We start from the raw sequence: 15,850 nt of genomic DNA, 5'->3' as shown, positions 1-15,850 counted from the left end.
GAAATAAGCTAAATATAAAGTGATATTGCGTTGAGGGTCGAGTGAGAGAAACAGACAAAGGCAGTGATGGGAAGAGACAAAAACAAAGTGAAAGAGAAACAGAGAGGGGGAGAGTGGGAGAGAAAGAAAAGGGAGGGAGACATGATGTTCTCCCTGGGCAGCGTGGAGCAGGTCTTGTCCAATAAACACAGGTGAGCAGCTCGACAGGCCAGGACCACCGGGCTGACTGACAGCTGAGAGCTCTCACTGACCGCCGGCTTTATTTTACATGACACGAGGAGTGCAACTCAACTGACAAAGAGAGGCTGCCGGCTCCTCTCAGACTGCGGGAGGGAGCGGGCCAGGAGCACACGCGTACCTGTGCACGGCTGTTTAAAGCGGCGTGGCCGCCAAAGCCGCAAACGCCAAAAGTATCCGCTCTCTCTCACACGGCCGGGCAGGAGAAGAGCCGTGCCATTTCCCTTCACAGGTGAGCGGAAGAGGGGAAACACCCCGGCGCTTCGGTTACTTAGTGGGAGAAAGTGAGGAGTTGTAGCATGAGGAGGAGGAGGAGGAGGAGGAGGAGGGGGGCCGAGCAAGAGGGGGTGGCAATGTGTGCTGTGTGCCGACTGAATCTTTTCCACATGACGGGCCTCGGGCTGTTTTTGTCAACTGCACTCTTGAGCAGCAAGGAGTCAGGTAGTGTGACCACATGATTGCCCAAGAGGCACTGTGGTGAGAGAGAGAGAGAGAGAGAGAGAAAGAGAGAGAGAGAGAGAGAGAGAGAGAGAGAGAGAGAGAGAGAGAGAGAGAGAGAGAGAGAGAGAGAGAGAGAGAGAGAGAGAGAGAGAGAGAGAGAGAGAGAGGGAGAGACTGGGGGGCCGGGGACAGGACCAATGCAACACGCATGATGAGGTGTAATCACAAACCCCATTCAGAGTGCAGTGGAGTTTGTCAACATACACACATTCACATTCCACTGTCTGTCAGCTCCATGACCCAAATCGAGCATGCTGTGTGAGTGAGTGTGTGTGCATTTTTTTTTTCCCCCCCCTTCCGTACACATGAATACTTTCTGGCCATTTCGCCTCCAACCAGGTAGCAACGGCTGCACTGTCTAGGCTTGCGGTTTGTGGCGAGGAAGTCAGATTCCAAGCTCTTGTAGGATTTTGCTGCCGCCTGTATCCCTTTTCAAGCTGCGATCAAATGATCATTACGAACAAAGGAGTTGGCTTGTTTCCTCTGGAGTAAAAGCTTTTTCAGTGGCTGTGACCGCACGGTTTGATTTGAAACTTTTACTTTAAGAGACAGATAAAGTGCTACAGTGGAAGAAGGTCCTGATGCATGGAGGAGTCTGAACTGTGTGAATTCGAAAGCAAACATGTTTTTTTTTTTAACAGGTGTTTGAAACTGTGGGCCCGTTTGCATCTGGTATTAACATAATGTGATCGATCACATGTGGCGAGTCCTGATGCACACTGTTTACACTTGTGGGGATCATGCATTTCAGGTCACCCAATTGAGTTCAGATGGTATTACTACCTCTATGTCACTTCCGGGAAAATGTCAAAAGGCTCGGCGTGCAGCTGTCCCCAGACAAAGGCAAGGTTTGGTTTTCTCGGCAAGCTAAGAATAACTTATTGTTTTCCATAGTTTCTTTGGAAAGTTGGAAAGACTGAAACTCAGACTGGTGTATAGTCTTTAAAATTCTGCTTCAATGCAGCTTTATTTATAATATGCCAATTACGACATAGTCATTTCTAGACACTTTTGCAGAGAAAACTCAACAGAAGAAAAGAAAAGAAAACACTGTGCACATAGATGACGTTTGCGTATTACGTTATTTTCCTGCTACAGCGCTGTCCCGGTGTGCCTTTGCAATGCATGACTGTTTACACTCCAAAGCCTTTGTGGTCCGATGTGTCCCAGACCAGATCGGGAAGTGGTTTGAGTCAAACTGCTATTTACACTTGTCTTTCGGGCTCGCCACATGTGATGCAATCAACTGGCATGCATGTTAATGCCAGGTAAACAGGCTTAAACATTATAAGTCAAAACTCCACGTTATCGTCGTCTGCTGCTGGTCTGGAGAAAAAACTGAGGCTTTTTCCATGGAAATAAATTTCCCTGCAAAAACACTCACTCTCTGAGCAGATTAAGATAACGACTGCGTTTTAGGAAGGGCTCAAATATATATATAAAAAAATCTGCTCCAGCGTCTTGGCAACTCAAGGTATTTCAGAACGCTGTGACAGTATGCAGGCCCAGAGATAAACACAACTCCTCCGCCGGTTAAAATACTGTACATTTAGTTTATGTCATGATGATGATATCCCAATAAAACACTGCATGGTGAAAGGCTAACGTAAACTTAGGGGTATGTGTGCCGGCTGAAAAATGAGGCCGCGTGACAGTTTGGTGATAACACACAAGTTCAATCTGTCAGGACAATCAGCATTCAGACCTTGGGAGAAGAATTGCTCGACTGTGTGCGAGCGGCTCGCTGGACACGATCACCTGCGAGTGAAGCCACTCATAATTCTTCCCACCTGAAATAAGGAGTTCAAACTAATGTCAGGCCTCTCTGATGTCATGCCTGCCTTGGGTTGGGTTTCACAATAATCTCAGGCTCTTGGAGGGATGCCATCGAGCCTGGCTTCCGCACCCAAGATTTCTCCAATTAAATTGCGGGGAAAGAATAACACGTGAAACACTAGATGCCTGCTCCTTTTTTTAAGAAACTAAGCCAGTGCGTGCAGTATTTGCGATCGCTCATTTCCACAGTATCGTTCATTACGACAGAGGTGGCAAAAGTGCTCAGAGTCTTACCTTAAGGAGAAGCACGGCTACCCGTGTAAATAAATACCCTGGTGAAAGGAAACGCTCCGGTTCAAACCTTTTTAATTAAGTGAAAGTAAGAAAGTAAAGGCTCTGACATGCATTCAACACAAAGTTAAGATAAATCACTACTTGATCGATGCATGATACCTTTTTAAGGCAACTGCAATGAGACAGGCAAACACAATCTAACCATTGTTAAGAAAACTGTCAGCATGAATACACAAGCTTCGTCATTAGCATTCAAACAGATCACAATTCAACTTGGATTAGAGTCGAATCACCAACAACTTTCTGGATTAAAACAGGTACTAACCTGGCATAACTCAACGTAAAACTCAATAAATCCAAATTAAACATCCATCTTGGATTGACTTTTAACAGAAAGTCTTGGCAATAAACCAGTATTGACTCAACTTGATCACTCTGAAAGTCCGTTTCTGTATGTTCTGTATGGAGAACTGTTTTTGAATTTCTGACATTGCTTCGATCCTTTCACTGCATCTCTGGATGTTCACCTATGGGAGTTAAAAGGGGTATTGAGCAGGTTTAAGAGGAATGGGAAGGATGGAAGGTAATGCAGTAAATGCACGGTAAAGCAGCGTTGGCCTATTGTGGCTCTAGTCCGTAATGAAAAATTGCAGAAAGAACTAATCTGTGCAACATTATTTTTTTTGTAATATCAGGTTGATAAATATCGGTACCAAAGGTGCATCCTGAGTACAAAGTACAGCTATTTCTGCTGAAATGTCAAGAGTGAAAATAAAAATGAACCAGTAAGGTAATTATTCAAGTAAAGTACAATAACGAAATACAAATATGATATTACTTCCCATCCCTGCTGTTCTACTATTGGGTGAAAACAGAGTAATTTTAATCTGTAGAAAAACTTTCCAAACAACTAAATACAACTGACTTAAAAACAAAAAAAAAAAGTCAGAAGTACCATGGGTGGCCATAATGATTCACACACAGATTGAATCTCTTTATCAGTGTTTTGTAAGTGAAGATGACAACTCTCCTGTCTGACTCCATTCTCATGGTAACTGTGAACGCTCTGAACAAACAACCTTCATGCGTTCACTCGCTCCACCACCTCCCCTGAATCTTCACATCCTCCCTTATTTTTCTTCTCTGACCCCCAGTCTCTTTCACACTAGATGTGAGCAAAGCAAATACACGGCTGATGCTGGGAAAAGCTATCAAATGGAAAAAGAAAGAGGAAAAATCTCAACCGTTCAGGAGATGTGGACTGAATTTAACCATGTTATGATAATAACAGAAACTCGGTTGTTTTACGAAGGATAGTCTAACCAGCAAAGTTTTAAGAAAAGGGATATGAATATCTGGTGTGAGAACTACCTCCTCTGTGGAGACAATGTAAACACATTTTAGAGCTAAGTGAAAGCGGCTTCTAATCGGGAGAGATCGTGGAGAGACGGGGCGTCGTTGGGCCGTCCGACTTTCCTTCAGTTTGCTACCGACTCGACCCAAAAGCAAACTTCGCTCAATCAAAACAGGGAAACTTGAGGAACTTGTGAAACTTCCAGCTCCTATCGCCCGTGCCTAAGAGTGAAGACAAAACAGTGGACCATAGAGAGAAGGGCGCATGGAGAACAGCGGTCGATCCTCGGGACCGAGAGCAGAAAGGAAGGAAGAGAGGGAGAGAAGGGAAAGTGAACCTTTGATGAGTAAGACTTTTTTTGTTAAGCGATGGAGCTTAACTTTAAAATATTCTGGGTGGCAATGAATGGGGGATTGACCAATGGCCCTGATCTCAGCCACACACTGGGGCACTGGGGTTAATGGTGGATAAAGATTAGGGGGGAAAAAAAGGTTGCTTTGCCTGATCTCCATCCACCCCCACACCCCCTCGCTCCACAGTTTTCACCTTCTCCACCAATCACGACTCGGCGAGACAATGGAGGCTGCCAATGGGGAATGATCCAAGTCCCTTTGATTTCTGCCTCTACCCCCTCGACTGCTCTGAGTGCCCGGGGTAAAGACCCGTGGAGGTTCCCCCTGTTTGCCCACTCACAGGGACGACAGTTAGCAGGCTCAGAGAAACCATTTGAGGATTGAAAAAGGAATGACAAGAGGTTTCTGATCTATGACAAGAAATCAATTTCCAGCTGGAAATGTGAGCAGAGGGGTGTTTCAGTCCGAGCTGCAGCTTCTTTAAAGGGAGCCAAAGATATGCTTAATTGCTGTAGATTTTTTTTATATATATATATGTCTACACGGGAAGTACTGCTTGCAGTGGTGAGGCAATTATACTTTTTTGCAATGATTAGAAGGACTTTTTTAGGCCAGCAGATATGCAGTAAGAGTTCATCTTTGAAGATTTAACTGAATACTAGACAAATTAAGAACTAATATTTAAATCTCTTTTAGGTGGGAAAAGGAAATGTGGAGTCTGCTTCACTCTGGAAGGACTGCTTGGGAGGTGGACCTGCTCCTACAGCCGAGCGGCGCTTTGCTTTCGCCCATAAACTTTAATCAGAGCTTCACCTCTGAGATGCTGCGCGTTTTAAGATAAAAAGATTCTCCTCTTTAGATGAGAGGCAGAATGGATTTAAAGCAAACAGACACATTTCATGTATTACATCTGAAACTTCCTTTCAGAATCAAGTTCATCTTTTTGAATATCAAAGAACCTTATTTGTCCTCTTCAATTAAAAAAAAAAAAACTTATTTTGAATCGTACATCTTTCTGAAGACATCTATGAAAAATGGCACAAAAAACAAAAAAGCCTATTTACACAAACACGGTGCTATTTTCAACCACAAATTGATGCTTCACAACCTGAAAGACCTTTATTTTGGAAGAAATTTTTGTGTTCCTATCTCACAAAAATGCATGTTGAAGAGGATCACAATAGAAACACCTTTTAAACCGTGTTATCAACATTCCTAAGGAAATTATAGACTGATTTGAATACTTTTCTCATACCCCTGCTTTGCTCTTTTGTCAGTTCAGCACCCATGACTGTGTTTCTCTAAAGCCAAACCCGAATCAACGGTTTATGACTGATGTGACTCACGACAGTGGGCATATATTCATCCGGGAGAAAACACAACACCAGGCATGCGAGGACAAAGAAAACTGCTTTCACTTACCACTTTGCACTTCACAGTGTTTGTCGTCTGCTTTTTTCTACGGGCGCAGAGTGTGCATATCTCATCCTGGGAAGGAGAGAGGGGGAAAAGTGGATGTCTGGCCTAAAATATGAGCGGTACAGGGAATAAAGCTGGCCTTGGTTTCTGCAGACTGTATCAAGTAATGCATACCAGGTACGCCGAGATTAGGTTAGGGCTAATATAACCCCCGTTCACTTCATCCTGTTCCGCTCTGCGACAAATCTCAATCAAGACATCAACAAAATAAATTTAAAAAAAAAAAAACGAAGGAGAAAAAAAAATACCCTGAAATCTGAGCCGCCCACATTTGTAAGCCATAGTGCATATCATAACTTCTAAGTTAGAGTAGATTGAAAATCCTTGGGGTGTGAAAACCAAACAGGCACAACTGAAAGGTTGCCCAGTGGAGGGGGAATTCTATCAAAGTGGACAAGATGAAGATTTGTTATATTTCAGGAGGAATTGGAGGGGTGGGGGCTTGACCTCCACTCGCCGCTGCATTCACTTAGAGACTAACAATACCGCAACACCACCAACCAAAGGTACATTTGGTGACTTGATTTAACAAAAAGAGAAAAAAAAATTATATCATTACTCGCACACATAAAAAAAAAAGAAGACATAGCTTAAGAGAGATTTACTCCTAATATTAACACTGGCTGTTGGAAACATGGCGACTGCAACTCTAATCTTTTCCAAGGTTAAGAATTCCTTGACAGAGGAACATGAAGAGCTTGTGTTCAAATACTTACCCTAAGGGAGAGAAACTGCTGTAGTTGTCGGTCACAGAGGAGGTGGCGGTCCAGCGATGTCAGCTCTCTACGACAAGAGGAAACAAAAGTGAACCATTAGTCCAAATCTACTCGGTCACATACTGATCTAATGAAACATGTTTCCTGGGTACATTCACTGCTGCTGCTGCTGCTAACAAGTGTGGGCTAGAGTGTGTGTTGCATAAGTATTTTCTGTATGGTTTGTAAGTGAAAGCAATAAACTTTCAAACAACAAAGTGCACCTGGATTTTGGAGAGAAGCCGCAGATTGCAAGTGTGCCTGTGTGTGTGTGTGTGTGTGTGTGTGTGTGCATGCACCAACAGGCATTGTACAGTACGAGCACAACACCCCTGCTTACCTTTTTCACACACACACACACACACACACACACACACACACACACAAACACACGAGTTAAAAGGTGCAGTGCCTGGAAGGCTCAAGCTCTCAACGCCAAGTAAATCATGCTGTTAACCTGAGAAGATTGATTTCTCCTGTACTTCCATTCAGCTGTCTGCATCTCAGTACACAACCTCTGCTTTCCATATAATTTAGAGACCATTAGTATTGATGATTTTTTGTGTTAATCACACAGGAACAGAGAGAGGGTACAATACCACAACCACCGCAAGCCATTGCTCGGGACACTTTTACTGCACATGCATCACATTTAGAGCATTAGGTAAAAGAAGTGGAAGAAGAGTGTCCCTAGGAGCAAGGTGTGAGCCTATTCCTGCACCCCCGGGGGCATTCGGGGCAGAAAATGGCCTGGATGATCCTCTGTGAGTTGTTGCGCCCCCCCCCCCCCCCCCCCCCCTTCGCTCTTCTTTCTTTATTCGCCCAGAATTCCAATGACCCCTACAGGCAACCAGCGACTGCTGAATCCTGAGGAATGTGCTCTCTGAACTGTACAAAAAGCCCTCAGCTCAGAGAGCACAGCTGAAAACAAAACATGTCAACTGCTATAATTTTTCACTGTTTTGAGTTTGTGGAAAACATTGCACAGACTGTTGCACAAAATTTACGGCAGGGCAGGGGGGAATTTGGTTTGAAAAGATTTCAAAATAAAATGGGGCTGATTGGATTAGATTGAAAATTGTACATATTATACAAAACTTAGATGCAAAATAAAGTGTGTCTTCCTGTGTGGGAATGCGGAATCAGCTAACACTTTAAAAGAAGTAAAAACCAAACTGGGCTTAATGTAATTTAGACATAAAATCTGAAGTAAACACACCTCGTCTTAAATTATTTGCTTCTAGGTAGATTTAAACATCCACACACCTCCAGGCTGCGCAGATGTCATATTTTATTCACTGGAAAAGCATTTGGCATGCTATTAGTCTGCATGACCTCCAATTCGCGGGGATTTGCAAATACCACACATGTCTTTATGCCAAATATAAAACCATCGGTAAATTCTATCAACTTATAAATATGGCAAACGCATTCACGTATTCATGAAGGCCTAATAATGCTATAGGCTGATATTTACATAAAGCGCTCGCGCACTAAGTCAAGATAAACTATTTAAGACCCAGACCACAAATACCTCCACACTGCAGAAAAAGGAGGGTCCTGCGATGAAAGAGGACATTATGCTAACAAGTCAGATTACTGTACACAATAACTTTATCTTAAAAGTAAATACCATCCATGGTGTTGGAAATGGGAGGGGGGGTGCGCGTTATGGAAAGTCACTGGCAATATTTCTGTGTGGACCAAATGCTCCTTATCAGTGTTAGTCGAGCAATTCAGGCCTGCCCAAAGAAAGATGAGTCTTCAAACTCATTCTATTCATGGTCAGACGTGTAATTACCCTCGGCTCACAGTCTAGACGTAACCGCTTTCACAGTATTTAAGACCCCCTATGCAACGCACGGACGCCGGCTCCTACCACCAAGCCCTGCACGTTAAATCTGTGGGCAGATAAATTAGCGAAGAATGCAATAAAATAGACACAATGAGGGGAACTTTATCCTCCCCGCTGCTAAATGAGATTTCTTTGAAATGCAGATCAGTGGCTCTAGATTAGTGAATTTTAGCTGCTGTCAACATCATAACAAAATACAAATGCGATTGTTCACTGGCGCCTTATCTACTTGCTTCCATCTGCTGGCTGGTTATTTACTCCCCCCTGATTTACTATGCAGATCTAAATAAGTCGCATCAAAAAGAGGGCTTACTGCACAATGCCTTCTTAAGCTTCTACATCAAGGTATTTGAAAAACCGGTAGTCACATGAAAAGGCTGCCCATCAAAGGCACATCTCTAATGAACTCTCCCATATCAGAGGGGCCTTGTGAGGCCTGGCTTTAATGCCTTCTGTGTGGTGAGAGAGGAGCAGAACTACAAATCAGACCCACCAAGCCAAGGCAGGGGAGGGTGGAGGAGGACAGAGGGGGGGAGAAAAGAAAGGAGAGACAGGAGGAGGAGGAGGAGGAGGAAGGCCTCAGTTATCAGATGAGATTAACTAAGCACAAGGACTAGTCTGAGGACTTTCCATCCATCCATCCATCTCCCTCTTAAGTATATTCTGAGGAAGGCATTTGTGTAAAACCACAATGGCAGTAGATTAGACGAGGTTACGATGTACACGGTGGGATTTGGCCACAGGTGAGCTAAATAAATTTTAAAAAAACTGAACTCTGAGAGAACACCTTCAGAGTTGTGTGAAATGTACTAGTATACAAGCGGCTTTTCATAAAACTGCAACGAAAGGAAATCAGCGTCGTTTGGTGTCTCTTCAACTTGACATATTAATCCAGGTAGAGAGAAAGCCTCCTCGGCAGTCCTCCTCCTCTTTCTCCCCGGGTCTGCCAGCCGCTCCGGTAATCTCGAACAGAGCTTTCGCATGACGCTCCTGCAATAACCTTTAATTTCATGGTGTATTTGTTGCATTCAGTACACAGGCCGGATTACAACCGACAAGCTTCAGATTTATAGGGGAGAAAATAAACTGCATGGAGAGATCATGATCTGGACCCCCCCCTACCCCCACCCACCACCGCCGCCGCCGCTGCCACCCACCGCAAGCGTCACCGCCACCACCCTGCTTCTGTAGCGGCGTGCGTGGATGAAGCGGAGACCCCCACCAACAAGCACGCAGTTTACCAGTGAACAATTAGCCCCGGAGCAAGAGCAGGCCCGGCACTGGCACATGTGGTTAAGAGGCGAGCGCTGCAGGAGAGCGCCAGATGATGAAGGGATGAGGATGGGAGGTGGTGGAGGAGGAAGAGGAGGAGGAGGAGGAGGAGGACGGGGGGAGGGACAGAGGAGAGGACACGGAGGGGGCGGGATGGCGGGGCGGAAAAGAGGCGCATGGCGCGTGCCAGACACGCGTGTGCCAGTTTTTTTGGCTCCTGGGCAAGTCCCTCGTCATTCCCTTACAGATCCTCTTTGCAGAGGAGATAAAGACATATAATGGGAGAGGGAGTTACCCCCTCGCCTTTACTCCAAGAATTCTTTGACTCGGAATTTTAGTAACCCGTCCAAATTGAGCTGTGATGCGAAGGCAGCCAATGGTTGAGTCGCTTTGCTGGAGAAACTCAACTTGGCGTCCCTCCCCTCGCCCTGCCTGGAGCGCCTCTCTGCTGCGGAGCATGCCAACTGGGCCCGGTGCCAGTCGCATTTGCAACCACAAGGGACCCTCGTCTTTTTGCCTTGCCTAATGAAATGACAAAACAACAGATTTGCATATGCAGAAACAGGTGTTGTAACAGGTTTGACTCCTCTTGACCCGAGCCGTGTTAAGGAGAGAAAACGCAGAGGGGGGTGGGGGGGATGCTCGAAAAAAAAAAAAAAAAAAAGAAAAAAGTTTATGACCAACAGCTGCCTGGAGGTATTTAGGCTCTGATGGGCACTCAAGTCTGCACCATCTGCCCTGCTGCTTGCCAGAAGTGACAATCTAAATTAAAAACCACTCATCAAATATCATAAAAATAAACCATTGTTTTGCTGGGTCCATATGTTGTGGCTGTTTTACTTCGTTCTCGGCGAGTTGAGTCAGAGGCTGAGCCTCGCTGCCTATAGCCGTGATCCAGGGAAAATCCAGAGAGCCACACAGTAGCCTGTAATTACCCTCCCACCAATCTGCTGCCTTCAGACCAAAGCTCTGCGTCATCCCAAACATTATCCAAGTCCATCCTCTCCACATCACAAAGGAGAAAACCGAGTAGAGCCGCTGTGGTTAAAACACGGCTATTGTTTAGAATAGGATTAGGGACTGCCATCCGAGAGCACAAGCTGGGTGTTCACATGCAGAATGAAGATAAAATCTCTACACTGTAATTGCTTTCAACTTGACAACTGGCATTATAATCTGTGTAAATTTTCTTTTGCATGCCAGAAATAAAAATTGAGGTGAAGAGCATGCGGCTGTGACGCAACACACAAAATTACAGTGAAAATGTCAAATTTCCACATTTTGACCAAATTACATTCTGACTCAAAAGGGCTTGACTGGGAGGATTCATGTTTGTCCTTTATCCAAAGACATCCAGCTTGTACAACACCCTCGTCTGCCCAGCACACTCCACGCCACCAACATCACCAACCCCCCACTTCCACTTTTCCTCTTGTTTTTATTTAGACGAGAGAGACAGAAGGAACAAACCTGAGACAGTCATGACCCTGCGCGAGTGTTGTAACTTGGTCTAGAGCTATGCCAGCAGAAGGCAGCACCATATGCCCTCAGCCCCGAGCTGGATGCTCTTTCTGCAGCCTAATGTGCCTGTCAAAAACGGTTACTGTCATGACCCCCCCCCCCCCTCCCCACCAACACACACACAGACACACACTAAACCCTGCATGTGTTTTTTTTTCTATACTCACAACATGTTTGAAACAAACATTTTTTTCCTCCTCCTTATCTGTGTCACTCTGGGTAAAGAGAAAAGGTCTTTAGAGATGCGAGGCGCAATGAACCTCCTGACTTTGTCCTCGTTTCTGATCAGGACACAACTCATCAATACCATTTCCTGCTGATATTTGGCTTTCAAACACATGTAAACAATGATAAGTAATGCATTTTTTTTTTACAAGACCAATCACTGAAGGTGTCAAGGCAATAGTCATGCAAAATATAATATATTTTTTGCAATACAAAAAACAAAAAAATAGATATTTTTCCATTAATCGTGCATGCATTGTCAATTAATGTAAAAGGCGTGTGGACTATCTCAACAAAAGACCTTGTAAACAATGCTGAAGTCCCACTCGGGGCTGTCTCATAAGAGCTTCGACTGTTTACGAGTGACAGGCTGATGGCTGAATGCAGTCTGAGCAATGGTGACCTTGCCTTTTACCATGAGTGACCTTCCATCTTTAATTCAGGGCAAGACCCCAAAACCAACAGATTTTTTTCACACGAGGACACCGTCCATCTGACCGTGACTGGAATAAAAGCTGCCGTGCCTTCACACCACACTGACCAGCAAGTAAACAGGCAATTGTTAACTCAACAAGAAAAGAAAAACAGAGGGGGAAATGCAAAAAAAAAAAAAAAAAAAAATGCGAGGTCTGAGGCGGCTGGTGGGCGACTGTGATTCAAATGAATCCATAGTTTACTGGATAAACAGACCGGCGGGTCAGCTTGTGTTGCAGGCCGAGCTAGTGGCGGCTGAGAAGGGATATAAGGTCACGGTCAAGACTCCTGTGCCAGGAGGACAGCTCAAAACATTACGAAAAGCATGAATTATTTTACATACCTTCAAGAAATGCCGTGTACACAAACCCGAAAGTTTGTTTTATAACTTTGCACGCATGTCCTCGTTCCATTTCGGGGTTTGACACACTGTGAGGCTACACACATCTGCCAAGAGCTACACATCTCGACTTGTGGGACTTTGGTCATTTGTTTTGTGGCTTTCTGAAACCTTTGAGGGGGGTAAGGTGACGTAAGACATTAACTTTGCAAAACACTCGTTACAGGATATTTGGACATTTGATTGTTTCGAGCTGAGTAAATATATAACAATAACCACAGTGTTTTTGATTTTTTTTTTTTTTAAAACTTGGCCAAGAAAATATGAAACCCATAAAAAAAAATAAAAAACTCAAACAAATGTTACACATGGATCTGAACTGAGAAAAAAAAAACAAAAGGTCCATATGAACGAGGAAGTTACCGACTTTCCGCAAATATGTATTAACTCGCCATTACGCTTGCAGTCTGCAATCTCCTTTCTAATCCACATCCCCTGACCCCACCCTGCACAGCTTTCTCCGGCCAAGGAGTCACAACGTTTCTCGTCTGCAACAGTGTGGTGTCGGGCTTAAGAAGTGACCCAGAGCGTAACTAAAAAAGTCTGAGCTGTCTCAAGACTCTTAGTAACTGGGGCACACAAAACATCATTACTGTGATGTGGATAATTACAGTGCGAAAGGGTGGCCTCTTAAGCATGTAATACACTCTTTTATCTGAAGAAGTCAATCTCTCTAAGGCTGACAGCTTGCAGCATATGATCCCGGTAAACAAATACTTTTGCACGGCACAAAAGTGCCATTAAAGGCCAAAACTGTCAACACAAATTCCATTCTTTACTGGGGGAGGGAACCAAAGTGCGAGAGGGGGAGACGGAGAGGGGAAGGAGAGGAGGAGGAGGAGGAGGAGGAGGAGGAGGGGGGGACTTGATCACGACTGGTTGCTTTAACTTGCATGGAGGTTGTCATGGAAACATTTCTATGAAGTTAAAGGGGGATAAGCCCTGAACACATGCCGTTTAATTGTCTTTTAAGTTTCGGACACGGCCAAGTTAGGACCTGAAGCACACACACCGGGTGAAGTTTACGCTAGGTGGGCGCACGGACATGTTTAGTAAAGTGATGCCGGAGCTCAACTCCTTTCATTTTACGAAGCATTTTCTCCAGAACGCAGCAACACTTTAAGGCTTGAGCGAGCAGTCTGTTGCATTACAGCAGTGTTGGGGGGGGATGGGTGCGATTCAAAAGCTAATCCAGAGGTGAGCCAGAGTTTCATTGCTTCACAAATACTCAAACCAGAATCCATGTGATCAGTACATCTAATCCACTTCCAGGACTTTCTTACTTTCACCCAGCCTTTGCGCTTTTAATTTGAGCATCGTCGGCAGTCACTGGCAATGCACGCAAAGTTTTAATAGGAGTAGCAGAATTACAAATACGAAAGCATTTTCTACTTCAACTCAACTGGAAGCAACAATTTCCATATCTGAGATAAAAATCATGCATCAACCGATGTTCATTGAGCTGAAAGCTGAATCTTAATTTTGATAAATGATTGAAACGTATGACAGGGTATACACATTAATCCTGTGGAGGACATTCATTTTCCTATTACCATAATGTAGAGCACGACCACCCGATGATGAATGCAGCAATCAAAAAATGGACGCAGAGTGGGGAGAGCCGGGGTAATAAGTGCGCTGCTCCTAACAACGGTCACTCTTGGAGGGAGACTAATGGCAGGTCTCTCTCCATCCCTCCCATTGCCTTGGGGAGGAGGGGGTGGAGGGGGAGGGAGAAAAAAAAAAGCGTGCATCCTGTTTTACAAAAATCAAGTGACCTCACTTACCAGACAGCGCCTCGACAACAAGTAAACAAGGGAACACGGGCCGCTTTAAACACGCTTCAAGAAATGATTACAGGGGCACTCCAACAAAGGGGCTGATTGTGCACTGTCCCTGACATATTTCACAAGGGGCATTTATTGCCGCCTGGCCTTTGAAGAGTGAGAGCTGCTGAGTGAGGGGGGGAACTGGCCCACACCTGCATAACTGAGGAGGGAACACCTGTGCACCCTGCGGCTCCAACAAGGAGGGTCGATCCAGCTAATCCAGGGGTGAAAGCTGATCAGAGGACAGGCCTGAAGAGTTCTGCAGCTCCACACTACCTTATTAGCCTCTCTTTACACCCCCCACCCCAAAAAAGAGAAAAGTTACATGTATTGATTTTTGAGACACTGTGAGTGCAAGAGAACAGTGACAAGACACAGAGAGTGAAATAGGGGAACTCTGCTGTCGCTTTTAGGTGCTTTCTTGCCTTAAGATAAATGAGTTTGTACTGCAGGGTAATCATGGTGAGAGGTAATATTCTACCAGCATCCCTGTTTGGTTCTGGACAACGAAACAAATGGAATATAAAATGGAGCGTGCAACTACGGTAAGGTGCTGATTGCTGATAATCATAGACAGTGAGAATGCAGATGTCAGTCATGCAAATATGCACTTGTAATTGTAAGAAAATGCAAATAAGTTTTAAATCTAATTTTTTTGTTTGCAGAATACGTTTGAGAGACTCTGACAGAATCTATTAAAAATATGAGATTAGTGTATTTTGATTTCCATGCAATCTCCTGTGTGTCACAGGTGACAACACAACTGTAGGAATTTCATGATTAAAAACTGTAATTTCTTAGCAAAAAAAAAAAAAGGGCGCAGAGAAATTTATTATCTGATCTGTATATAAATTAAATCACTATTTAAGTCTGTTTTTGCTAATTACCCCAATATAGCAATCGGCAATAAATTCAAATTCCAGCCACAATGAGCAGACAGTAAAATAGCTTTAAATGACATTAATGTTCAGCATAAATCCACGTTTGGCTCAATTAAAAACCAAAACCGCGGAGTTACTGAAATCATCTCGCTTCTGAAGAGAGTTAAAAAAAAAAAAAAAAAAAAAAGTATGTGGGGATAAACGCGGAAAAGATATTTTAAGATTTTAACGATATGCAGGTGCGAGACCATCACTTCAAAAGTCACTCATTCGACAGGGCAAAGCGTGGAGCTCACTTTGTGAAACTCTGCAAATATTTTTGGGGAAAATGACATAAGTAAAAACCCAGCAAAGCAGTAAACAAGTGGCGTGTGAATAATAAACCCCGCAAAGTTGCGAAGCGCACAATTAAAGTTGCGCCCCGCTTCCCAATTCAAGCGCGGCGGACAGAGAGGTTTAAAAAAAAAAAAAAAAAAAAAGTCAAAGGGCTGCGGAGAGAAATGAGCTCCTGTCCAGAGAAAAACTTACCGGGAAAAAAACGGCAGGTATATTTCCCTCACGGTGGAGTGAAAGGGACGCGCCAGGTGAGAAGTCGTCCTCCTCTACACTTGCGGAGATGTTCGCACGTGACTGTCCAAGTTCAC

The 15,850-nt window shown here is 44.3% G+C and overlaps 1 protein-coding gene across 6 annotated transcripts in view; it reads right to left on the bottom strand.

The window, feature by feature from the left end:
- The window catches only part of foxp2 (forkhead box P2), a 103,828-nt gene extending 87,978 nt beyond the window's left edge, over nucleotides 1-15,850 (bottom strand). For 4 of the 6 annotated variants that reach the window (XM_030112970.1, XM_030112975.1, XM_030112979.1 and 1 more), the window contains exons 1-3: nucleotides 15,735-15,850; nucleotides 6,711-6,777; nucleotides 5,938-6,003 (exon numbers count right to left, since the gene is read on the bottom strand). Coding sequence is in view for 1 of the 6 variants with exons in the window: in XM_030112973.1 (XP_029968833.1) it covers nucleotides 5,938-6,003; nucleotides 6,711-6,777; nucleotides 11,347-11,417 (204 nt within the window). In the remaining 5 variants the exon portion in view is untranslated. Of the gene's footprint in view, nucleotides 1-5,937; nucleotides 6,004-6,710; nucleotides 6,778-11,346; nucleotides 11,435-15,734 lie in introns of those variants that run through there. The other 2 variants (XM_030112978.1, XM_030112973.1) reach the window with 2 other exon arrangements.

This window comes from Salarias fasciatus, chromosome 17 (genome assembly GCF_902148845.1).
Source record: "Salarias fasciatus chromosome 17, fSalaFa1.1, whole genome shotgun sequence".
Classification (NCBI taxonomy): Eukaryota; Metazoa; Chordata; class Actinopteri; order Blenniiformes; family Blenniidae; genus Salarias; species Salarias fasciatus.
This window is presented reverse-complemented; position numbering and strand designations above follow the sequence as displayed.